This window comes from Ursus americanus, chromosome 8, assembly GCF_024610735.1.
Source record: "Ursus americanus isolate L20-20 chromosome 8, mUrsAme1.1.p, whole genome shotgun sequence".
Classification (NCBI taxonomy): Eukaryota; Metazoa; Chordata; class Mammalia; order Carnivora; family Ursidae; genus Ursus; species Ursus americanus.
In genome coordinates, this window is record NC_142134.1 from 50,102,717 (window position 1) to 50,130,410 (window position 27,694).

General features: G+C 37.7%; 1 protein-coding gene and 1 long non-coding RNA gene across 2 annotated transcripts in view; both read right to left on the bottom strand.

Annotated features, from left to right (window-relative positions):
* Positions 1–4,803: 4,803 nt before the first annotated feature.
* Positions 4,804–14,281, bottom strand: LOC148109582 (uncharacterized). Its single transcript, XR_015725513.1, has 2 exons — positions 10,307–14,281; positions 4,804–8,379 (listed from the first exon to the last, which is right to left on the bottom strand). It is a non-coding gene; the product is annotated as an uncharacterized LOC148109582 (long non-coding RNA).
* A 1,536-nt stretch (positions 14,282–15,817) lies between these two features.
* The window catches only part of SLC30A9 (solute carrier family 30 member 9), an 83,505-nt gene continuing 71,628 nt past the window's right edge, over positions 15,818–27,694 (bottom strand). Inside the window, exons 17-18 of the mRNA XM_045815987.2 lie at positions 26,569–26,682; positions 15,818–19,144 (exon numbers count right to left, since the gene is read on the bottom strand). Coding sequence (XP_045671943.1) covers positions 19,100–19,144; positions 26,569–26,682 — 159 coding nt within the window. The 3' untranslated portion in view covers positions 15,818–19,099. The remainder of the gene's footprint in view (positions 19,145–26,568; positions 26,683–27,694) is intronic.

The window sequence follows — 27,694 nt, forward strand, 5'->3', positions numbered from 1 at the left end:
CTTCAGTATGCTTGGTAAAAGAAAAAATGGCTATTCCCATTGAATTTATGGATAACAGTGAATAGCCACAGGAATATCCTGGAAATGTGAAAGGAAGACAAGCAGCATTACCATGGTAATAATACTCGGGGTGAGGTGGGGTAGCGAATGGGTCATCCTGTTATCTCTCATGGCATTCCCTTGCCCCCGTAGCACATATGACAACACTGTAATCGCATATTTGTGGGACTCTTTGTATCAGTTGTATGCCTCAGGAGACTTTGAGCTCTATGATGTCAGGGGACATAATTAATTTTTGCTGCCTTTTGTATTTTTTACCTAGCACAGTAGCTGGCATATTGTGGGGAGCTCCAAAATATTTTTAACATGTTAGTGTACTGTGCTTATGTGTCCATACATACATAGATGATGAACACAGCAGAACGCTTGTCAAGATTTGCAGAGATCTGTGGGAAACAACTTCAGTCGTCCTAACTGTGGCCAGTGAGACGATGCCGTGCAGCCGTGGTGTTAGCTGCTCACGTCCTCTCGTCCCACGCCCTCAATTAGAATCTAGCCATGTCCCCACCTGTGACGGAGAGTGCAGACAGGCAAACACTCAACGCAAGAAATAATGCTGTGTAGCTTCCCTGTCATTTGGAAAGTGAGAATGCATTGCAGTTACATAGGCATGCAGAAATTTAAATGTCAATCGTATGCACGAATGGTGAAGACGTAGGTTTAGTTCTCCAAATCACTTTACACACGCCCGTAGCTAGGACGTGCACACACACACACACACACACACACACACACACACACACACACAGAGTAGTGCAGCGCCCTGGCATTCGAGAAAACGCCTAATGCTTGGAAGACATGGAACCCGGACTGAAATCCCAGCCCCAGGACAGACCGGGTGTGTCACTTTGGGCGAGTCATTTAACGCTCTCAGAACTTTCGTTTCCTTATTTGTAAAATGATATCTACCTTTTCGAGTTAAAATAAGAATTAAAGCTGACATCTTCTTTGTGTTTTGTCTCTTCTTTGTTCCTCGTTTACTGCCTTGTTTAGGATTATGTATTGTGATTCCATTTTATCTTCACTCTTGGCTTGCTATTAGCGGTACCTCTTGGTGCGTGTGCAAGTGTGTGTCAGTGGTTGCTCGCGGACTGACCATCGGCATCTTTAACTTACCACAGTCTGCCTTAAAGTCAGACCCCTTTATGAATAGTGTAAGGATCTTACAACAATACCCTCCATTTCTCTCTTGCTGTCCTTTTTGCTATTGCTGACGTATATTTTAATCCTACCTTTTATGGGTTTTTAATTCAATTCCATTTTGGTCAAAGAACATAATTTTGTATGATATAAATCTTTTATCCTCGTTGACATGTGATTTATGCCAAGCATATGGTCTTTATTGGTAAATATTCCAAGTGCCCTTGAAAAGAATGTGAGCATTTTTGTTTTGGGGTGGAAGGTTCTGTAAATGTCAAATAGATCAAGTTACTTGATAGTGTTGTTCACATCTTCTATATACTTACTGGTTTTCGGTCTCCTATTGATTACTGTGTGAGGGGTGCTGTGTGGGTTTATCTGTTTCTCCTTGCAGTTCTATCAGTTTTTGCTTCATGTGTTTTGAAGCTCCGCTTTTACATACATAAACGCATGGATTATTTTGACCTCTTGAAGAATTAACCCCTTTACCATTAAGAAATAACTTTCATTATCCCTGCTAATAATTTTTATTCTGAAATCTATTTTGTCTGATATTAATATGCCTATTCCAGCTTTCTTTTGGTTGGTGTTAATGTGGTAGAGCTCATTCCATCCTGTTCCACTTCACCTCTCTGAGTCTTTATAATTACAGTGGATTTCTTATAGGCATCAGATAGCTGGGTCTTAAGTTTTTTATCTAATGAGACAACCTCTGCCTTTACTGGAAGTATTTAGACCATTTTACACTTACTGTGATTATTGATATAGTTCAGTTTAAATCTACATATTGCTATTGGGTTTTCTGTTTCATCCCTTATTTTTTTTTTCCCTTTCTTTCTGCCCTGTTTGTGTGTCCTTTCTATCCTCCCTCCTTTCTCCTCTGTCCTTCTGGCACTCCAATTACATGTCGTGGAGGCAAACTAATGGTTCCCTGAAGATGTCTACATCCAAACCCCAGAGTCTGTGACTATGCTAGGTTTACATGGCATGGGGACCTTAAAAAGGGAGATGACCCTGGATTATTTTGGTGGGTCCAATGTAATCACAAGGATCTTTAGAAGTGGAAAAGGGAAAACCAAAAAATAAAAATAAAAAGTGGAAAAGGGAGCATTAGAGAAAGTCAGGGTGGTGCAATGTAAAGATCTGACTCACTGTTGCTGGTTTTGAAGACGGAGGAAGGAGACCGTGAGCCAAGAACTACAGGTGGCCTCTAGAATCTGGGAAAGAGAAAGAAAAGAACTCTCTCTAGAGTCCCCAGAAAGAAATGCGGCCCTGTCAACGCCAGTGAGACCTTAGCTGGACTTCTAACCTACAGAACCGCAAGATAATAAATGTGTGGTACTTTACAGCAGCCCTAGCAAACTAATACAAACGTAGGGTAGGCTCTTGATATTGTCCCACAGGTCACATGGACTCTATTTTTTTCTGTCTGTGCTTTATTTTGGAGTGTGTACATCACATCAAATTCACTGATCTTGTCTTCTGCAGTGCCAAGTCTTCTATTATTCCCATCCTGTGTATTTTTCTCTTCAGATATGGTATTTTTTTAAATTTCTTGAATATATATACACACACATACACATTCTTTTCTCTTCCACACACTTCATTTCTTGAATATATATATTCATTCACATCTGCCCTCATATGTTCACATTTTCATTTATATTCTTGAGCAAATCTGTATTTAGATAGCTGTCCTAGGTCCTTGTCTGCCAATGTCTTCATCTCTGTCATTTCCAGGGCTGTTCCTATTGACTGATTTTTCTCCTAGTTATGGGTCATCTCCTCCTGCTAGGAATTATTGACTGAACGCTAAACGTTGTGAATCTTGTGTTGACTTGCTGAATCGTGTCGTACTCTTTTATAAAGTGTTGGCTTTTGTTCTCACACAATTAAGTTATTTGCAGATCAGTTTGATTCTTCTTTTTTTAAAAATATTTATTTATTTATTTGAAAGAGAGTGGGGGAGGGGCAGAGGGAGAGACTCTCAAGCAGACTCCCCGCTGAGTGTGGAGCCCAACGAGGGGCTCAATCTCACGACCCACGAGATCACGACTTGAGCCAAAACCAAGAGTTGGACACTTAACCGTCTAAGTCACCCAGGCGCTCCCAGCTGGATTCTTCTGAGGCTCGTTTGGGCTTCGCTCTGGTAGATCCAGAGAAGCCTTTAGGGTTAACTTAACCTCACAGAGGTGTGATCCTTTCAGGGCTCCACCAAATTTCCTGAATATGGTAAGTTTTCTCACTTCTGACTGATAGAAAAACAAACTCTTCCAGCTTGATGGGAATTGCTAGGTCTACTGATTTCCCATAATTATTTCCCCTGTTTTGAGGAGTTTTCCCACATGTGTGCAGAGGTAAGTACTTAACCAAAGACATGAGGGAATCTCATGGCAGATACATATGGCTTTCTCTCTGTACCTCCATCGTCTATTATAATGTGCTTGACAGGCTCTCCCTTCCTTGAACTCCAGTTTCATCTCAACTCAACAAGCTCTCCAGGCACTGTTTGGCGTATCCATTTCTGTGCTGCAGCTTAGAAACCTGCTGTCCAATGTCCTAAAACAGTGCTTGCCTCACATATTTTGTCTAGTTTCTTTCAGCAGAACTAGAAACCTAGAAAACTAGGTTTTCTAGTTGCTTTCAGCAGAAGATAATTCCCATAGCAGTTAATTCATCATGGACAGAAGTGAAGGTATATTTAAAGAATTAAATAATATGTAAAAATGCCTAGCAAGAAGGCACTCAATAAATGATTAATCAATGAATTATTTTAATTGCCTTCAATAATGACAATAATATCTGCTAGGTTTAATCAGGCTCTTACTAGGTCTGAAACAATATAGTATTTTACACATTATCTTATTTAATCCCTATGCAGTTGGATAATACTATTATCACCATTTAATAGATAAGAAAACTGGAGCAAAGTGAGTAAAGCAACTTGCCTAAGGTCACGTATATAGTAAGTAGCAGAGTCAGAATCTGAACCCTAATATACTTTCAAAGCACCGGCTATATGACTTCAAGTATCTTATCTTGTGTAAGAATACTTAGAATGAGTTGAAATGGTAAAAATAATGAGACTGATTTCTTTAACCAACAAACCAGAATTTTTATCTTCAGGTGAGCATTATTCTTCAAATTACTAACTACCTTGAAAGGACACAAACTTATTTTAACAATGTTCATAGCACAATTAGGGCTTCTCTTACAAAATGAGTTGATGAGCCACAAACACAACAAAAATTTTTAACCCAAATAGTGTTATTTTTCACCTGAAAAAATAACCAGCTTACTCATCCATTCATCCACTCATCCACAACCATCAGTGATATCCAACTAGTTTCAACTGCTTCCAAAAAAAAAAAAATCAAAATTATCCTCAAAAGATGAAGATAGCCACTGTTTTATCAAGCCTATTTTAAAAGATGGGTGACAAATTCTCTAGTTAACTCCCAAGCAAGTGTTGCAAACATATACTAAACATGGCAGCATTGTTAGAATACTGCTATAGCCTCACAAGGGATTGTTTTTAAAGGAACACTCAGTTGATCCTTTATATTTATTTAAAATACTATTGACATTATTTTATGGCCATACTTTTTTTTTTTTTTTTTTTAGATTTTATTTATTTGACAGAGACAGCCAGCGAGAGAGGGAACACAAGCAGGGGGAGTGGGAGAGGAAGAAGCAGGCTCCCAGCAGGGAGCCCAATGCGGGGCTGGATCCCAGGACTCTGGGATCACACCCTGGGTTGAAGGCAGATGCTTAAGGACTGAGCCACCCAGACGCCCCATCATACTTCTTTTTCTTAATGTTTCACATTTTTATTTAAATTCTAGTTAGTTAACATATAATGTAATAGTTTCAGAAGTAGAATTTAGTGATTCATCACTTACATTTAACACCCAGTGCTCATCACAAGTGCCCTCCTTAACACCCACCATGCTTTTAGCCCATCCTCCCACCCATTCCAGATTTACTCCAAGAAATCGACGAGGTAGGAAATGCACTCCTTTATGAGAGAATTCATAGTGATCTTTCTTTTAAAAGTGTTTCAGTTTTACAACCACAATAACTACCTATATTTCTTTGGAGATATATCTATTGTAAAAGATTGGATACTTCTATGCCAGTAGGCTGCATATCCAAACATCAGAAAATAATCTTAGTCCTTGATAATCAAACTGCGGTCCATGAGTCAGCGCCTTTAAAATTAATTACCTAGAAGCTTGTTAGGAACAGAGAATCTCAGTCCCACTTCAAACCTCCTGAATCAGAAAATCTGCATTAACAAGATTTTCAGGTGATTTGTTTGCAGGTTAAAATTTAAGAAACAGTTCCAGCTGATTCTATGAAGAAACAACCTAAGTTATAATGCCAATGAAACAACTAATGAAGATAAGGAAATGTTTTTTGGATAGAATAGTCAGTGATGACTATCTTAATTAAGGAGAAAGTTAATTCTACAGTAAAGTTTTAGAAATGTAAATCTTTTAAGAGAACTTCAGCCAAATTTAGTTGGACCAGAGATGAGTATCAAAAAAATTAAATAACTAAGCCATAAAACTCCTAGAAGAAAACATAGGTGGTAAGCTCCTTGACATCAATCTTGGTGATAACTTTTTGGATCAAACTCCAAAAGCAAAGGCAACAAAAGCAAAAACAAACAAGGGAGGCTACAAACTAAAAAGCTTCTGCACATCAACAGAAACCTTTAATGAAATGAAAAGGCAACCTACTGAATGGAAGAAAATATTTGCAAATCACATATCTGGTAAGGGGCTAATATTCAAATTATCTGAAGAACTCATAAAATGCAATAGCAAAAAAACCCCAGACAATCCCATTTAAAAATGGACAGGGGACCTGAACAGAAATTTTTCCAAAGGAGACATATAAATTGCCAACAGGTGGTGCCTGGGTGGCTCAGTTGGTTGAGCGGTTGAGCGTGGGACTCATTTCTGCTCAAGTCATGATCTGGAGATCAAGCCCCGCCTCCGTCAATCTTAAGCCCACCTTGCACCAGGCTCATTGTGCTGGGTTTGGGATTCTGCTGGAGATTCTCTCCCTCTGCCCATCCCCCTGCTCACACATGCTCGCTCTCTCTAATAAATAAATCTTTAAAAAAATAAATTGCCAACAGGTACATAAAAAGGTGCTCAACATCACTAATCCTTAGGGAAATACAAATCAAAAATCACAAGGTAACAGCTCATATCTGTTAGAAGGCTATTATCATAATCCAATTAAAAAATGGGCAGAAGACGCGAATAGACGTTTTTCCAAAGAAGACATCCAGATGGCCGACAGACACACGAAAAGATGCACAATATCACCAGGGAAATGCAAATCACAACTACAATTAGATATTACCCCACACCTGTCAGAATGGCTAAAATCAACAACACAAGAAGCAATAGGGGATGGCGAGGATGTGGAGAAAGGGGAACCCTCTTGCACTGTTGGTGGGAATGCAAACTAGTGCAGCCCCTCTGGAGAACAGTATGGAGGTTCCCCCAAAAATCAAAAATAGAACTACCCTATGATCATTAATTGCACTACTAGGTATTTACCCAAAGAATACAAAAATACTAATTCAAAGGAATATATGCAATCCAATGTTTATAGCAGCATTATCTACAGTAGCCAAATTATGGGAACAGCCCAAGTATCCATCAAATGATGAATGGATAAAGATGTGATATATAAAGATACACACCACACACACACACACACACACAAATGGAATATTGTTCAACCATAAAAAGAATGAAATCTTGCCATTTGCAATGACATGGATAGATCTTGAGGGCATTATGAGATGTGAAATTAAGTCAGACAGAGAAACACAAATACTGTTATAATCTCATATGTGGAATCTTAAAAAAAAAAAAAAGGACAAAAGAGCTCATAGATACAGAGAACAGATTGGTGATTGCCAGAGGCAGGAGTAAGGCTTGGAGAAATGAGTGAAGGAGGTCAAAAGGTATAGACTTTCAGTTATGAAATAAATAAGTCACGGGGAAGTAACGTATAGCATAGTGACTACAGTTAATAATATGGTTTTGTATATTTGAGAGTTGCTAAGAGATCAGATCTCAAAAATTCTCATCATAGGAAGAACTACGTAAGGTGATGGATGTTAAGTAGATTTATTGTGGTAATCATTTTGCAATGTATACAAATATCAACTCATTATTCTATACACCTGAAACTAATGTCAATTATACTTCAATAAAGTAAAAAAATTAAGTAAATAACTTATAAGAAAATCGAACCCCTTTAATCTGAAAACACCGCCAGGCTTTGAGAGGTAGTCCTATTGCAAAACTAGGCCTGTGTTCAGGACACAGAAAGGTCCCTGGCCTCAATGAAGTGAAGGTAGCTCAGAGAGCCGGGGAGGAACCTTGCAAGGCTTGGGCAGAATAGGAGTCCCACTGGAACAAATGAGGTGGAAACAGCTGTAACATCTATTTCTTTCCTTCAGGAGGTCCAAACTTTTTCACATTCGGAATAAACTGAGAAATTCCGTATCAAATAGAACTTTCTATAAAAATTTTAAATTGCTTCAATCTGAGTTTAACAGCCACCTCTCCTTTAACGTCTTCCTAAATCATCTTAAGATTACATCTAGAATTCAAAAAGAAAAATTACAATAAAAATGGGTTTTAGAGTTTTCTCAGATTTATTTAATATTTCTACTGAGAACAGATAAATCACAATTCAGAACTCCAGCAAGAAACAATACCTTGAAGCTACACTTATGAGGAAGCAAGTTAAATATTCGGAACCACCAGAGACACCATACATACCATTTCAAAATAGGCATGAGACTCTTATCGATTATGATTCTCTAGATCCGGCAGAAATGTTGCAAAGTGGAATTCACTCAATATTGAAGGCTGAAGACAATCTGCTCTAGCATTCAGGGGAAGGGTTCTCAGGAATGAAAATGCACTCTGATGTTCCTGTTTGTATAGATGTGTTACCCTGATTAGACATAGCTATCAACTGAAGACAATAGCCGTGTTTTTGTGCACATTCTATCCCTTACCTGCTCGCGGTGCCTGGCCTTGCAGGGCGCTTCCTCAAGGAGGTGTTCTTATCCCCACAGCCTAGGTAGTTGTGAGGTGGTACAGGGCCTAGTGACACAGGGCACTCAAAAAACAGCTGCTGAAAAACAGAAACAAAGAAATAAGCCAGGCTCATAAATATAGAGAACAGAGGGAGCCTGGGTGGCTCAGTCAGTTGAGTGTCTGACTCTTGGTTTCGGCTCAGGTCATGATCTCAGGGGTCATGGGATGGAGCCCCACGTTGGGCTCCATGCTCAGCATGGAGTCTGCTTGAGATTCTCTCCCTCCGCCCTTCCCCTGACTGGTGCACACGCTGTCTCTCTTTCTGAAATATGTAAACCTTTAAAAATAATAAATAAGTACAGAGAACAGATTGGTGGTTACCAGAAGCAGGGGAGGAAGGGTGGAAGAAAAGAGTGAAGGGGGTCAAAAGGTACAAACTTTCAGTTATAAAATTGATAAGTTATGGCAAAATTATAGCCTAGAGACTACAGTTAATAATAATGTTTTGCATATTTGAAAGTTGCCGAGAGAACAGATCTTAAAAGTTATGACAAGAAAACATTTTCTTTTGCAACTATGTAAGGTGAGGGATATTAAGGAAACTTATTGTGGCGATCATTTTGCAGTGTATACAAATATCAAATCTTTATGTTATACACTCGAAACTATTATGCAGTTGACCCTCCAAAACCATGGATTTGAACTGTGAAGGTCCACTTATAATGGATTTTTTTTACAGTACAGTACGATAAATGTATTTTCCTTATGATCTTAATGTTTTCTTTTCTCTAGCTTACTTCATTGTAAGAATACAGCATACAGTATATAATACATATAAGATACAAAATACGTGTTAATCAACAGTTTTCAGTAAGGTTTTGGTCAACAGCAGGCTATTAGCAGTTAAGTTTTGGAGGAGTCAAAAGTTACATGTGAATTTTCGACTGCTTAGGGGATCAGGGACCCAAATCCCTGCATTGTTCAAGGGTCAACTGTAATGTTATCTTTCAATTATATACCCCAAAAGAAAAGAGTAGTTATTGAGTATATACGGTAATTGAAGGCTGTTTGGGTTTTTTTTTTTTTTAAGATTTTATTTATTTGACAGAGAGAGAGAGGGCACAAGTAGGGAGAGCAGCAGGCAGAAGGAGAGGGAGAAGCAGACATCCCACTGAGCAGGGAGCCCAATGCAGGACTCAATCCCAGGACATGGGATCATGACCTAAGCCAAAGGCAGACGCTTAACCGACTGAGGCACCCAGGCACCCAAGAAGGCTGTTATTAACATTTCATTTTCAGTTTTCCAATAGAACAACTGCCCTAGGCTTCTCTGACAAACATACTGTCTTTACAGTGACCCACAGTGAGATCTCAGAGTATTTCAGGTTATATAAACGAAGAATCAAGCACACCACCATATTGACTCCCAACAGTATATGCCCCTATTGCTAGGGGTGGAAATCCCTACGGGAAACTTTGAAGTCCACTGGTATTAAACCCAAGTTAAAAACTAATCAAAAGAAATGAGCTTAAGTCTTTTCCCTTTAAAAGTGTTGGTTCTCACCTCCTTTTGAAAGGAGGTGTTAAAATTAAAATTCTAATTCAAGGATTCTCACACCTTAGGTTTTTTGTGTTTTTTTTTTTTAAGATTTATTTATTTGAGAGAGAGAGAGAGAGAGAGCAAGCACGAGTAGAGGGAGGGGCAGAGGGCGAGAGAGAGAAGCTCAAGCAGACTGCCGACTCCAAGCTGAGTGTGGAGCCTGATGTGGGGCTCGATCTCACAACCCATGAGATCACAACCTGAGCCAAATCCAAGAGTCGGAAGCTTAACCGACTGTGCCACCGAGGTGCCCCTCACACTTTAGGGTTGTTTTATCATTACTCAGGTGTAATTAACACACCGTGTTATATTTGCTTCAGGTGTACAATATAATGCTTCAACAATTCCAGACATTTTCCAGTGCTCGTCAAGATAAGTGTATTCTCAATCCCCTTTTTCTGTTTTCCCCATCCCCCCCACCTACCTCCCCTCTGGCAACCACCAGTTCATTCTCTGTATTTAACAGTTTTTCATCTCGTTTGTTCATTTGTTCTGTTTCTTAAATTCCACAAGTGAAACCATGTGGTATTTGTCTTTCTCTGATTTGTTTCACTTAGCATTATATTCTCCAGCTCCATACATGTTGTTCCAAATGGCAAGATTTCATCCTTTTTTGACTGAGTAATATTCCATTATACATAGGAGACACTAACATTATCGATTATCTCAAGAAGATTGAAGAACTGTTTGTCCTTTTTAATTATACTTTTATTATAAAAGACAGGCTCATTGTAGACACCTTTCATTGTAGGAAATCTGTAAATGACAAAGAAGAAAAGAAAAATTAACCATGTATGAGCACTGTCTTAGTGAATTTCCTTTCAGTCCTCTATGTACACAAAATTGGAACTATTCTGAATAGAGTCATGTATCCTGTTTTTATTTTTTCACTAAAAACATGAATCTTAAGCACTTTCTAAAATTCACAAAATATTTGCTCATAAAAATATCTTTAGTGTGCATAACAAAAAATAAGGAACAGCTCCCACCCCAACCCCAAATCTTAGCTGTAACAACCTGGAAATCCTGGGTGTGTATTCTTACATATTTCTCTTCCATAAGCATTTTGCCATGTCATTGTTCTGCAAAAAATGCTTCCAAAGATTGCATTGTATTCTACCTTATAAATATGCCATGCTCTCTTCGTTTTCCCAAATTTAAAAAAATTTTTTGTCATACGGAAGCAACTCTATTTCCTTAGATTGTATTGCTAGAAGTGGAATGACAAGGTCAAAAGGTATGGACATTTTTTTTTTTTTTAGATTTTTGTTTATTTATTCGACAGAGATAGAGACAGCCAGCGAGAGAGGGAACACAGCAGGGGAGTGGGAGAGGAAGAAGCAGGCTCCCAGCGGAGGAGCCCGATGTGGGACTCGATCCCGGAACGCCGGGATCACGCCCTGAGCCGAAGGCAGACGCTTAACGACTGCGCTACCCAGGCGCCCAGGTATGGACATTTTTGATTCTTGGTACCTTCAGATAGGTGGCCCTAATTCACACTCCCCTCAACAGCATTATCAGTGTGCCGATCTTACAAACCTAGTTTTGATGAAGATTAATATCAATCCAGTTAAATGATATTTGATAAGCACATTATTACACTGAATTGAAATCATTTGTATGGGCTGCTGCTTGTCAACTTAACTAGACTGAGCCAGAAGACCAAGTTTATGTCTTTTTTATCTTTATACTTCAGACTGGCATCATACACGAAACATTCACTTACTTAATAAATACTTATCAAATGTCTGCCAGGTGTCAGATGCCATTCTAGTTTCTGGAGACACAGCTCCAATGGATGTTACATCCTAGTGGAGATACATAAAAAATAACCAAAGGTAAAATTATAGTATGCCAGATAATATCTTCTATGGTCAAAAACAAATCAGGGAAAAATTAGGGGAGTGGAGGGGAAGATGGAGAGGGTTTTCCCTGTTTTATATAGAGCAGTGAGAAAAGGCCTCACTGATAACATGGTATTTGAGCAGATATTTGAAGCAGCAGCATGCTGTGCGGGTTTGTGGCAGGAAGAGTATTCTAGGCAGTGCAAAGGCCCAGAGAGCAATCTTAGGATGTATGAAAAGCAGAAACATCAGTCTGGCTGGAAGAGTGAGCAAGAGAATAGTAGAAAATGGGGTCAGAGAGACAGTGGGGAAACTCACCATGGAGGACTTGTAGGCCTGGTCAGGACTTTGTCTGTTATTCTGTATGAGATGAGTAGCCATTAAGAAGGCTTTGAAAAATGACACAATTGAATCATGGAACTTTACATCAAAAACCAGGGATGTACTGTATGGTGACTAACATAATATAATAAAAAAATATTATAAAAAAATGACACCATTGGACAGATTTTCAAAAAATCACAAGCTGCTGTGTCGAAATAGAATGTGTGGGCTAGGATTATGGGGGAGCCAGTTTCCCCCATAATTTGGAAATTCAATTGATATAATGGCCGACATCAAAGTAATAATTGAGATTCTGAGAAACAGATTGTAAATGTATTCCGAATGTAGAGTCAGTGGATCTTACTAAGGTGTTGAATTGTCCCTTGTATGAGAAATGCAGAGAAGCCAGACTTAAAGTCAAGATTTGGGCCAACTGAAGAAACGAAGATGCCATTTACTGAAAAGGAAAAGATTACAAGAGACTTTTGAAGGCAAGGTGAAGAAATTGGGAGTTTTGATCCCAAGTTTTCATCTCTAAGGCCTTCAGATGATGAATACTGTCATACCGACTTAGCTGTTCGCTGGGCCACCATGTTAAACTAACACTGACCCTCAGAATCACATAATTTATCAACCTGGGTAAGAATTTTTGATGGTTCAAGAACACTTTTTTAGGGTTGACTTGTTCCCTAGTGTTCAGAATGTTGATTGTGCATTTGAATAAGAAATGAAGTCCAGTTCAAACTATTTTTAAAACGAGAAATACACATATTCAAGGTAACATTAAAAAGTTGTAGCCTTCAGTTACTGCCCAAGACCTAATTATACATCAATACATTTTTAAGAACTAAGCTAGAATTTCTTTCCCCTTCCTCCAACAACAAAAACTAGATACTATAGATGGTCCCCGACTTACAATGGCCCAACTTACGATGTTTGACTTTACCATGGTGCAAAAGAAATACACATTCAGTAGAAACCATACTTCAAATTTTGAATCTTGATACTTTCTCCAAGCTAGCGATATGTGGTAGGACACTCTCCTGTGATACTGGGTAGCAGCAGTGAGAAGCAAATCCTACTTAGCCATGTAAACACTAAAGTAAACGGATACACTTAACCCATTCTGTACCCATACAAGCATTCTGTTTTTCACTTCCAGTATTCAATGAAGTACATGAGACATTCAAAACTTACAGTCTTCGTGTTAGATGATTTTACCCAAACGTAGGCTAATGTAAGTGTTCTGAGCAAGTTTAAGGTAGGTTAGGCTAAGCTGTGATGTTTGGCAGGTTAGGTGTATTAAATGTATTTTCAACTTGATTATTTCAACCTACAATGGGTTTATGGGGATATAACATCATTGTAGGTAAAGGAAGATCTGTACTTTGTTGTACACTAGAAATGTACTCTCAAATATTCAAGAGATTCTAATTCTTTAATTCCTAGAATTCTTCTTAGAATTCAAGTGATTCTAATTACTTTATCATATTAGCACTGTCCAAAAAGAATGGTGAAATAGAAATGTTCTATATCTACACTGTATAACATGGTAGCCACTAGCCACATATTAGCCATTGAGCACATGAAAATGTGGCTAATGCAACTGGGGAACTGATTTTTCAATTTTACTTATTTACATGTAAATAGCCCCATGTCACAAGCGGCTACCATACGGTAAAGCACAGCACTATACTGTTAACATCCTCTTGATGTAACAATTTTCAGTGAACACAAAACTCTGGAAATTGGCTGTGTACTTTTTAAATTATAAGAAGATTCCTTAAAGTATAAGTATTTTCCCATCTGTGTAGAACAGAGGAAATACATGCTATAAATTTGTATGTGGGTGTGCATATATACACCAAAGATCTACAAGTATACATCATAAGCTTGTAATACTAGTTTTCTCTGGGAGAAGAAAATGGGTAACTAGGGGTCACAGTTGGAAGAGAGAATATTCCCAATGTATCTGTTTGAACATCCTTAATTTTGGATCACATAATGTTTCATCTATTCAAATATAACTTCAGACTATTTTATAATTTTTTGGTTAACGCTAACCTACACACCTTTCCCTAAGTATCTTTCCTACGTGGTTCAAATCAATGACTGACAGTTGAACTAAGTATTATCTTCTGGGTATGTCTCTAAGGTGGTCTGTAAGTAATGTTTGAAAATAAATCTTAGAAGTGACAGCCAATTCCTCAGCTTCTATAAAACGTCAATGTCCCACCCCAACCCCGCCTCACCAATCCCCCTATTTGAAGCAGTCTAAATCAGATGTGGCTTGGTATTCTGTCTACTGAACTCACTGGCTTATTTTACAATAAAATGATTATTTTGGGGGTGCCTGGGTGGCGCAGTCATTAAGCATCTGCCTTCGGCTCAGGGCATGATCCCAGTGTTCTGGGATCGAGTCCCACATCAGGCTCCTCCGCTGGGAGCCTACTTCTTCCTCTCCCACTCCCCCTGCTTGTGTTCCCTCTCTCGCTGGCTCTGTCAAATAAATAAAATCTTTTTTAAAAAATGATTATTTTGCTTCCAGTTTCTATTGAGTGTTACTCTTCTTGGGCTCTCGTGCTCAGCAGAGTGACTTGTAGAGAGCCAAATTTATGTGAGTTCAAATTCAGACCCTGCCGTTTACCAGGTGCATATCCTCAGACATTATAGATCTACTGTATCTCAGTTCCCTCACCTGCAGAAAAAAGTAAATAATCATCTCTACTCCACTGATTCTTTGTAAGGATTAAATGGGTTAATATATGTAAGATGGTACCTGACATAAAAAACTCAAATTATCCTGTTGATAGCTATCATAATACCAAGAGGTATGCTTTAAGTCTATTTTTAAGCCTCTACAAGCCATTAAAGATACAGATATAATTCTGTATTTTGCTATGCAAATTCTAAACAATTGTGCTTCTGTTTTCATTTCTTTTTAAAGATTTTATTTATTTGACACAGAGAATGAGCACAAGCAGGGGGAGCAGCAGAGGGAAAGGGAGAAGCAGGCTCCCCACTGAGCAGGGAGCCGGATGCTGGGCTCAGTCCCAGGACCCTGAGATCATGACCTGAGCCAAACGCAGATGCTTAACCAACTGAGCCACCCAGGCACCCCCGTGCTTCTATTTTCAATAAATTCTGACTTGGGGGAGGGAAATATGTGCTCTCAAAATACTAAATTACTTTGGGTAATTACTTTGGTTTAGTTTCCTGTAAAAAAGAAAATACAGTTGGAATTCCTATATTAGGATTAGTAGAGAATTCAACGTGGGCCCCAGTGCAATAAGCTGGCTCTAGGTTGCAGCTTTTAGTGTTTTTGTGTTTTGTTTTTTCTCTAAATATGCTACATAAACACACCTCAGAAGAAATAACCTAATTAACATGTTTAAATAATCTAATTTTGTCAAAATGTAATAATATATACCAATAAGGGATATAACATCTTGGGTTCGTGCTTTTACCAAACACATGATATCCTAATGGTATGTTCATAACCGTTCTCCTTATCCTGAAAACTGATTATAAAATGATTAAGAGTTGTTATATTTTGGTTTTGTAAAACCAGGAAACTTACAAACTAATCAAGCATACTTAATGAAAAATAAATTCTGTTCAAAAATACAGGCATTTTTAAGATAAAATATATCAATCTACAGTTTACAGTTTAGTTCTTATTAGTACATGAAATAAAGGAGGATTTAAGTTGACGAAACATTTATCAGGAGGAGGAAAAAACAAACAAACTAATAAGTGAACTGCTCTTACTTACAATGATATTTATTAAGGAAAAAGCATCCTGAGGGACCAGGACCATCTTAATCTGCCAGCAAAATCAGAGAGATGAAATACAATATAATAGACACAAAAATTTTCTTTTCCATAAAGCCAAAGTCTAGGGATGCTAGTAAACTTAATGCAAACATAAAGGCTGCCAGACCAATCTCCTACATAAATGCCTTCCAAATTTCCATTTCAGACACAGGGATGAGGGATTTAGGGGAGAGAATCTTTGAATCAACATTTTATCTTCAATTCTTTGCTTCACTGACTTCTGACAGTTTGGCAAATTGGGGGTCATCACATTTAAAAGAAATGCCAAAGCTTGACAAATGCAATCTAAGAGAGAGAGTATAAATTCTAAATGCCTGTGCAATTTTCTGTAGTTTCCAGCATTCTACCTCAAAAAGTTATCAGATTTAAAACTTAAGTCATTTCCTTTAGATGGTGTAATTTTAGCAAAAAGCATTTTCCAAATTATGGGATAATTAAGGTAACACTAAAATCATATACCCAAAATTCAAGTCTTCTGCCATTCTGTTATTCTGGGTATTTGTTATTTGGTGTGTGGGTAGGAGGATGTATGCAGAGATTAACTTTGTTTCTGAAAAAAATCTGAAAACTTCCCAGTCTAATCCTATCTCAGTTTCCTCAGTACATGTTCAGGAATCTCCCTCTTTGGCACTGGATATTACTGGCCACCAAGACGGTCCACTTAAAAATAGGTCTCCCTCATCCTCCCAACTGCCACAGTCTAAAAACTGTGCCACCTGACACAGTCTGGGGCCTACTACTTACAGCTGATTGGAGATCCATTCTCAGCCAGGGCTGAAACAAGCATATTTCACCTTTGAGTTCCTGAGGTCAGCTTAGTACAAGTCAGAGTCATGGGCCCTTGACTGCTCTTTTCACTGTCCAACATTGCTTTTGCAAGTATTCTATCACAGAAGCTATTTCCCTTGAAAATATTAAGATTTATATGCTTACATGTTCAAATGCTATGCATCATCAGGTCAAGCCTTAAAGTAGATTAATTTGGAAAAACACAAAAACAAGAACCTGAACTAGATATTCTCTTATTTTTAAAAAAAAAGAGGCTCAAATTCTCTGGTTTTAAAAATTCAAATTGGACTCTAGTTTCAAAGGAGAAAAAAAACAGAGCAGTGATAGCATACATTTCCTGATTCCACAGAAATACTCAAATTCTTAGATAATGCTGTACATCTTTATGTCAGATTTTGTTAAACTTTACAACAGCAGTGCAGAACAGAAATGGAAAGAAAAGACAGTAACATAAGCCTTCTATCATTAAGAATAGGTATGACCTCAATCAAAATCAGATTAGAAAACTTTGTCAAAGAAGTACCAGGAATTGGTTTCTTTTAGGGAGTCCTTAAAAAATCTACCACTTAGAATAACTTGTACACACCAACTTTGATGTTTTTTTCTAAATGAGTTAATTACTCTCATGTAGCTATATGAAATTTTTCAGAGTAATTTTACTGGGAGGAAACTGGATATAATTTGGTACCTTCCCCATATGGCAGTGACATGGACTAACAAATGAGAAGAGGGAAGGGGAGGGAAGAAGACATTAGAAGTATAGAGTGAAGTATAATGGATCAAAAAAGGTTTAAAAAGGGGGGGGTAAAGAATTTGAAACTATACGAAGAGAATCAAATTCTGTGTGTGTGTGTGTATGTAACAATTTTGTACCTTCAAAAATAAAACTGGAATGTTATTTCACTTAAAATGTACAAGATGCAAAATGCTCTGTAATGGTAAAAAAATGTACACTGATATAAATTTTCATAATTTTCCAATAAATGACATTTCTAGATAAAAAAATTACCATTACAAACCCTTTACTCAAATGTTTATTTCTTGTTTCCAGCATTACAATTTGCTGTGATTCATAAACTTCAATCTAAGTAAGTTTTTAGATGCTGACCTCATACAATTAGTTAGGTCCTTAGGTCAAACACTCACTTATCCAGCCAAGAAATCACCCAGCCACCGCTCTTGCCTGGACAACGCTCACTGCTGCCTGGACAACGCTCACTACTACCTGACCAATTTAAAGTGCATATGAGTTGTTTTGATGAATGGAGACACAGCTGTAGTTTTGCACTAAATTTTCCATTATTGAATTGTATGTTTTTTCACCATGATACCTTATGATCACTAGAAAGCTACTTACATCATGTTTTAACCATATATTATGTTAAATGCCCATTTATAACTGCAAGAAACTCACGTTACAGACACACTACTGACTATGATATTATACAAAATCATGGCCACAAGTTTCCGCATAAAGAAGAGATTTACTTCTCTTTTAAAGCAAGAAATACCCCACAGTTCAGATTTACATGAGTAGTGCCTTTTTAAATAAATTAAAAATAAAATGCTGTCCTGTCTGTAAAATTATAAATACTTCTAGTCCATTTTACAGAATGTTAAAATGCTTATAAATGCATTACCTCCTAGTAAATACACATTATGACACCGAAGCCAGTTAAACAAAAACAAAAAAACCAGCCATCAAACTGGCCTATGGAAACATCTAGAGTTTTTTGTATCTCCTACACTGGAAAAATTAAACTAAACAAAGAAAAAAGGCTAGGGAAGAGACAGAAATTTTACAAAATGGCAACTACTATAACCTAAAAGAGTGGACTGACATGTCTCCCTTCAATTCAGTAACTAAGCCATTTCTGGAATGAACATTTATGGATAACTAGGTTAGGAGAGTGCTCCTCTTAGTACCCAGGGCAGAATTATGTAGAAATAGTTTCCACATTCTACAAGGAAAAAAACAGAGTGACTGTTCAAAAACCAAGATTTAGCCAGAATGTTCAAGATTGGCAGGTGTTGATGGAGTGAAATCTTCAATGGTCACAAAATTAAAAATCATAGTCCTATGGATACTGCTTATTTTTACCGATGTGAAGAAAGGAAACATGATTGCAAGGTACAATACACACTGACAGGGTAACATGAAAAATTATGAACAATTTAAATAACTAAAATGTTCCCTACTGAAACATAAAGACGTGATTTCCAAATTGATTCAACTTGTAATATGTCTCTTAGAAGTATGAAGTAGTATTAGGTCTATAGACTGCTGAATTGCCCTTCACACTGAATATTTCCTCCATCTTAAAAAAACAGCTTCTGAATGGCATGGACTCCTTTGGTGTGGGAGAGCAGGCTCGCCAGACTTGTTTCCAAGGCTTCCTCCAAGGTGATTCACCCCATCAAATCTATAATATCTCCAAATCTACATGTCGAACTTCAGGATTTCGTTTCTGGAAGGAAAAATCACCGCCACATTATTCATTGCAAGACAGAATTTTGTTTCCTTTTATTCCTTTAGATCACTAAAGCCACGGAAAACATATGGTCAAACAATTTCATGGTAGCATGTTAGCAAGATAAAAATCAACAGAGGAATATTACACACTATGAACAGCATGGTAAGCAGCCCCACCTCCCTGAGTTTGTTCATATGTTCGTTAATACAATAATGTATTAAGAATCTCATATGTGCCAAACATTGCAAAGCTTTTGGAAATATATGCATTTGGGGTAAAAAGAAAATCACTGGAAGACAAGAATAAGCAGAAGAAATAAACTGATATTCACTTGTTTCATATATGTTAGCAACAACACATATAGTTTTGGGCCAGGCACTGTGCTAGAAAGTGGAGCTAGGATTATTAAATAAGTCTGTTCCTGACCTTGAGGGACTCAGTTTAGCTAGGGAGCCAAGTATATCAATACCCATCTACGAGTTATAGCATTAGAGCTAATAATAATAAGAGTTAACATTTAAGGAGCAGTTACTCTTGTGTCAAGTACTGTGCTAAGTAAGGGGTTTCACGTGCATGTGTATGTTTTAAAATCCTCGAATAACTCAATCATTTCCATTTTACATATGGGAAAACTGAAGTCTGAAGAAATTAACTAGCCTGCCCAAAGTTTCGTAGCTAGAAGTGATGAAGCCAGGATAAATTCCAGACCCCAAGCTCCTGACCATTACGATGTACTATAATGCTAACTCTGGGAACAAAAATGTCAGATCTATTACTTTAACTCATGAGATCCAGCAAGACTTCACTAAGGATATATTATCTAAACAAGTCTTGAAAGTAGTGAGTTTTCCAGAGAGATGATGAAGAGGACCTAGACAGAAGAAAAAGCATGAGCAAAGTCAGGGAGCTCGAGAAGTATGTACTGGCAGTACTGTGTAGTTAGCCACAGAAGCTGCAAAAAGGGCGGGATTAGTAAGGAGACTGGAAAGGCAGGCAGAAACCAAGTTGTTGAAAAATTTTAAATGTTAATGTTTAGTGCCTAAAAAGAGATCATGTGCATAGTAGAAACTGAATAAATATTGTTAAATAGAAATGAAAATAAGTGGTGCTCAACTTATAATTTTCATTCATTTGTTCAATACTCATTTTTTAAAAAAGATTTATTTATTTGAGAGAGAGAGAGAGCGAGCGAGCACAGGGAGAAGGAGAGAGAATCTCAAGCAGATTCCACGCCAAGCACAAAGCCTGATGTGGGGCTCGATCCCACGACCCTGAGATCATGATCTAAGCCACCAAGAGTCAGATGCCCAACTGACTATGCCACCTAGGCGTCCCTCAACAAATACTTATGATTTATTATGTTCCAGGCACTATCCAACTCAAACACTTCACATACCACAAATTTATTCCAAAACTCACTATGGAGAGATAAAAAGCACACTGTGCAATTTATTTTGCAATGCTGCAGACTCAAGAAAATGCTATAGGAGCATGCAATTCGAGAAGTCAAAGACAGACTAAAGAGCAGAACATTTAACTGGAATACTACTTATTAGGAATTTACAAATACTATGGCATCTTCCCACTGCATTAATTCCCAACACAATTATTGCCTCCCAAACACAAAAAACTTCATGGAGGGATAGAAGGGTCTATCCACAGACTGAAATATAGAGATAGAACAAAAAAATTTTAATTAGCAGTTCAATGAACTTCAAAGTAATGGGGCGCCTGGGTGGCACAGCGGTTAAGCGTCTGCCTTCGGCTCAGGGCGTGATCCCGGCGTTGTGGGATCAAGCCCCACGTCAGGCTCCTCCGCTATGAGCCTGCTTCTTCCTCTCCCACTCCCCCTGCTTGTGTTCCCTCTCTCGCTGGCTGTCTCTATCTCTGTCTAATAAATAAATAAAATCTTTAAAAAAAAAAAAAGAACTTCAAAGTAAGAACAAAATATATTTCACATTTATAATATGGGACTTTATAAATTAGCTTCTATTATTTTTCATGTTTTTACACAGAACTATCCAAGCTATAGATTTTATGCCAAAAATACCATCTATTCTAATAATTAGATCAATGGCATTACTCAACAGAGATGGCTATACAGCTAAATTTTATCACTGAGTGTGATCTTTCAAAATAATTCAATAATTATTAAATTTAAACTTAGAGGGCAAACATTTTTAGATACTAAAAAGAAAGGAATATGCTAAAGTTGTAGTTTTCAAAAGAAAATCAGCTGATTTTCATAACAAGAAACAAGAATTACATTCATGCACTCTCTTGGTTTGACTCAACTATGAAGAACTTTAAGATAAATTATATCTTATGACCTTAGAGAGGCTTTTAAACTGAAATTATGGGTTAAACTTTGTTTCCTGGTTTGAAAGACTTATAATTCAAAAACACGTATGAATTAGTTCAGTCTACTGAAGATTTAATAGCTTCTAATCAAAGCACAAAGTTAGCTAAATAAAAACAATAAATTTATCTGATTATGATGAGAGTAAATATAAGAATAACCGATTTGTTAACTTAGATCTGGCTTCTGACTTACTGTTTCTACTGAAGAGTAAAGCTAAAATAAAGATTTAGTCTAAAAGTCCATTATTTTATCCATGTCAGGGAAATAAAAACAAATAGAATGGAAAATCAAAGTTTATTTATTCTCATGTCACCCTGCACAAAAACAATCATCTTGCATTATATTTAGAACAGTGATTTTTCAAAGTGTGGTCAAAAGATCCTGAAACCTTTTCTTCCTTTTCTTTCAAGATATTGACTGATTGATTGACTGATTGAGAGAGTGAGCACGGGAGCGCGCACTCATGTGCGTGCACATGTGAGAACATGCACGAGCAGGGGGAGGGGCAAAGGGAGAGGGAGAAAGAATCTCAGGCAGACTCCGTGCGGAGTGCAGAGCCTGGATGCTGATGCGGATGCCAGGCTCAATCTCACCACCCTGAGCAGAAATCACGAGTTGGTCGCTTAACCAACTGAGCCACCCAGGCTCCCCCTGAAACCTTTTCAAGGGATAGTCCAAGGTCAAAACTATTTTCATACTAACACTGATGTTATTTGCCTTTACTAGTAATGCTGCTATTTCCTCTGATGACATACAAAAGCAATGCTAGATAAAAATAATGGCATCTTTGTACAATTCAAGGTAACTGACACCAAACTGTACTCATAGTCACTGTGTTCCTTTATTGTCAGACACATAATTTTTTTTTAAAAGCCTGGGGCGCCTGGGTGGCACAGCTGTTAAGCATCTGCCTTCGGCTCAGGGCGTGATCCCGGCGTTATGGGATCGAGCCCCACATCAGGCTCCTCTGCTATGAGCCTGCTTCTTCCTCTCCCACTCCCCCTGCTTGTGTTCCCTCTCTCGCGGGCTGTCTCTCTGTCGAATAAATAAATAAAATCTTTAAAAAAAAATAAAAATAAAAATAAATAAATAAAAAGCCAGTTTCACTTTAAAATGTCCTTCATGATCAGGGTGCCTGGGCGGCTCAGTTGGTTAAGCATCCGAGTCTTGATTTTGGCTCAGGTCATGATCTCAGGGTCCTAGTTGGGCTCCCCACTCAGCACTCAGTGCAGAGTCTGCTTGGGATTCTCTCTGCCCACCTCCCTCTGCCCCTCCCCCCACTCACGCTCTCTTTCTAAAATAGATCTAAAAAACAAAATGTCCTTAATGAAAAAATAAATAAAATAAAATGTCCTTAATGGAGTAGTGAAAACATCAGTTTATTAAACCTCAATCCTTGAGTACATTTTTTTTTTTAAAGATTTTATTTATTTATTTGACAGAGAGAGAGAGAGCCAGCGAGAGGGGGAACACATGCAGGGGGAGTGGGAGAGGAAGAAGCAGGCTCCCAGCAGAGCAGGGAGCCCGATGGGGGCTCGATCCCAGGACCCTGGGATCACGCCCTGAGCTAAAGGCAGACACTTAATGACCGAGCCACCCAGGCATCCCCTTGAGTACATTTTTTTAAATAGTGTGTGAAAGTGCACCTGGGTGGCTCAGTTGGTTGAGCCACCAACTTGGCTTCAGCTTGGGTGGTGAGGCTCAGGTGGTGATTTCGGGATCCAGGAATCTGCCTTCCACAGGCTCTGCACTCAGCAGAGTCTGAGAGTCTTCCCCTTCTGCTCCTCCCCCACTTGCACTCACGCATGCACACTCTCTCTCAAATAAATAAATACAATCTTCAAAAAATAAATAAAATATTCTGTGACAAAGTGGGAAATATTTCCAAAGCCCTTCTGAAGTCTGATGTCACAAGGAAAAACACCTCTGAGATTGCTTGAATTATGGGTTGAATCTGACACTTTTTTATCTAAACACCATTTAGGGCTCCTGGCTGGCTCAGTTGGTTGAGCATATGGACTCTTGATTTCAGGGTTTGTGAGTTCAAGCCCTACACTGAACACGGAGCCTACTTTTTAAAAAAAAAAAAAAAAAAAAAAAAGGTGAGCTTATCTAAACCCCAGTTTTACTTGAAAGAAAAACTAACAAACTATGGTTATTCAAATTTGGGCATTTGGCAGGGATCTTTTTTCTTTTTTTAAGATTTTATTCATTTATTTGACAGAGAGAGAGAGAGAGTGCGAGCACAAGCAGGGATAGTGGCAGGCAGAAGGAGAGGGAGAAGCAAGCTTCCCACAGAGCAGGGGGAGCCCGGTGTGGAACCTGATCCCAGGACCAAGGATCATGACCTGAGCCGAAAGCAGTCACTTAACCAACTGAGCCACCCAGGCACCTGGGCAGGGATCTTTTTAAAAAATGAACAACATAAATCTGTTACTTCAAGGAAAACAACAATATTTGTTGCTAATGCTAAAATGCAAGGTTTCAAATGAAAATCAGAATGCTGAAAAACTGGTATCTACCACCATGACCCCGACAGCTTCCGAATACTTAGAAATGTATCATCATTTGAAAGATATGCATAAATTCAGGGAATTAGTATTTTCCAAATGGCCAATTCATAACATTCCAGAATCATGCATGAGTTAAAAGATCCATTCAAAGTACAAAGATAGACCAATGGATTTTCAAGTAACAGTGTATAGCAGAAAATTAATCATACCTAGAGAGAGGTCTGGCCTTGGCCCTTGGCTATGGGAGGTGATCTCTAGGCACTTGGAATGTCCTGATTGATAATTTGTCTTTATCTTTGGCCACACAGTATCTGCTGTATATCCACAAGGGACTGGGGACTAAAAGTGTGGTCTTCTCCTTGGAGTGGCTGCATATGAAAGGTTGGCCACTCAAGCCGTCAACTACGGAGCCCCAATAAAATCTCTGCACATCACTGCCAGAAAATAACAGTGTCTTTGACTCCATGGGAAGGGGACAACTGAAACTCTGTGTTTGGGACTCTGTCCTATGCACCTCCTTCGCTTGGCTAGTTTTAATCTGTATCCTTTCATTATAATAAATCATAACCATGAGTATAAAAGCAGTCAGTGGGGGCGCCTGGGTGGCACAGCGGTTAAGCATCTGCCTTCGGCTCAGGGCGTGATCCCGGCGTTATGGGATCGAGCCCCACATCGGGCTCCTCCGCTATGAGCCTGCTTCTTCCTCTCCCACTCCCCCTGCTTGTGTTCCCTCTCTCGCTGGCTGTCTCTATCTCTGTCGAATAAATAAATAAAATCTTAAAAAAAAAAAAAAAAAAAGCATTCAGTGGGGGCGCCTGGGTGGAGCAGTCAGTTAAGCTCCTGACTCTTGGTTTCAGCTCAGGTCATGACCTTAGGGTCTTGAGATCAAGCCTCAAATTGGGCTCCACACTCAGTGTAGAGTCGGCTTGGGATTCTCTCTCCCTCTCCCACTCGTGCTCTTTCTTTCCCTCTCTAAAATAAATAATCTTTTAAAGATAAATAAGTAAGAGCATTCAGTGAGTTTTGTGAGTCCTTTTTGTGAATTATCAAATCTGAGAGTGATATGAGGAACCCCTTGAAATTTGCAATTGGTGTCAGATATGAGGGGTGACCTTGTGGACTGTGCCCCTAACTTCACAAACAGTTTATGAAAAATTCTCTGATATAGTTTCAGATTCCACATTGCAACAAAGCTTTAAGAGGCTACAGCTGTCAGGTACTGGTGTAATATCCAAAAAGAACATCATAATTATCTGAAAATGCTATAAGAATACTTTTAAATACTTCCTCCCTTTTCCCTTTTCTTCATATCCTTCAACCAAAACAATATATGTCAACAGGATGAATGCGAAGCAGATACGGGAATCTAGCTGTCTTAGATTTTTGCAAAAATGTGAAACAATATCACTCTTTTCACTGTTTTTTTCATTTTGGAAAATATAGTTACTTTTCATTAAAATGTTATTTATATTAACATGTAATAGTTTATTGTTATAGCTTTTTAAATGAGTATTTTTTGAACTCTCAGTTTTAATATATAATTTAGTAAATATTAATAAATATTAATTCAAATAAATAAAAGCTCTTTGGCTCCTGAATAATTTTTAAGAATATAAAGAACCGGGGATGTACTGTATGGTGACTAAGATAATATAATAAAAAATCATTAAAAAAAAAAAAGAAGAAGAATATAAAGAATCTTAAAACGAAAATATTTGAGAACTGCTCATCTACAAACTTGAAAATCATGTTGTGAACTATAGTATTAACATAAACATAATAATATTATTTGAAGTGCTTCTATTACTCTGGCACCTAGAGTCTGAAAGAAAAAATAGTAGTGACAGAAATGTCTCCCTGAAATTTTTATTTCCCTTCAATTTTTAACAAAACTAAAGAATGGTCAATATCAGCTGAAGAAAATGCATTGCCTTCAAGAAGCTAGGTATGTTAAAGATCATTTAAGTTTTATTTATTGCAATAACCTGAACTCAAGAGTCAATAAATGACAATTTGAGAAGACTGAGATTTTTAAAAATAATCTTATCAAGTAATATTTCAGTAAAAAACCAACAGGTTGTAATGATCCCCAACTGAACAGAAGCAAAAAGAAAATATAAAATGATGACGGAGTAAAAAGAAGATGTGTGTATGTTCAAGGTCACAGTCTGTTTTTCAAACTTTTGAAGAGAATCTACTTTCCCTTTCACCTTTCTCTAGAAACTTTCAAAATGCTTTTTACTTCAAAACAAACAAAAAACCTTTAGCTACTTTAGAAACTAAGCAAGCACTATAGGATAGTGGTTGAAAGCACAGTATTTTGAATTGACCAACGAAGGTTCGAATCCCAATCTCCTACTTCCTTGAGTAAATTACCCAACTTCTCTAACCCAATGATTTTTCTCATTCACAATTACTAGTCATACACCATGAGGTTACTGAGAAGATAAACGTATACACGTGATACAATCCGCATAGTGTTCTGACACAGAGTAAGTACTTCAGAAATAGTCGGCATTATGCTTATTATGAATACATCTTACTTTCAGTTCTTTCTCCAGTCTATCTACTTCAGCTCCTAAAGTATCAATAATATTTTCTCCATGTTTAAGCATAAAGGTCTCTAGTTCTTCAGGAGTTTTCACTTCTTGAATTTCCTACAAAGAAAGCAATAGCAAGAAAACAAAATAACTTTTTAAAAAATCGTAGTAGTACACTGATGATTTCTTTAAAAAATTATAACAAACACCATTAAGTTTAATGAAAAACTTTCATGCTAAAGGTGATGGATCACCTAGTTCTAAAAAAAATTTAATTCAACAAAAAATTAAGTATAATATTTCACGGAGATAGCATTACAAAATCAGTGGGAAAAGAACAGACTATTCAATAAACAGTGTCAGGGCAGTTATTTTTCTACAGGAAAAAACGATTTAACCCCTACCTTAAATCATTAAAGAAAAAAATAATTCTAAGTGAATTTAAGAACTAAGGGCAGAAAACAAACTACAAAACATTTAGAATAAAAAATATCTTTATGATACCGGAATAAGGAAGTATTTCTCAAGCAAGATAATAAAAAGCCTGGAGAAAAAGATTATAAATTGGGCATAAAGTTAAAAAACACATTAAACCTTCTGTACAATAACAAAGTGAAATGGTAAATCACAAACTAGTAAAAGATATTTGCATATACACAACTGAGGAAGGATTAGTGTCCAGCACACTAAAAATAAAATGTTTATTAATTTGTCAGAATAACAGAAATTAACTAAATAAGCAAGCAGTAGAGGAAGTCCCAATGGTCAATAAATTTCAATGCTTACTAACCTCACTACTACTACCGGGGGGAATAGAAATTATAATTAAATATAAATTGTAATTTTCACATCTATCATAGTGACAAAAATTCAAAACTATCAATATAATACCATCTAGTAAGAATGTGAAGCAACAGAAACTTTGATGTACTGACGGTGGATGTTAAATTGACACACTTTGGAGAACAATTTGCCAATACCTAGGGAAGTTGAAGGTAAGTTTGTTTTGTTTTGTTTTTAAGTAGGCTCCACACCCAGCGTGGAGCCCAACATGGAGCCTGAACTCACGACCCACGACCCCTGAGATGAAGACCTGAGCCAAAATCAAGAGGTGGACACTCACCCCAAA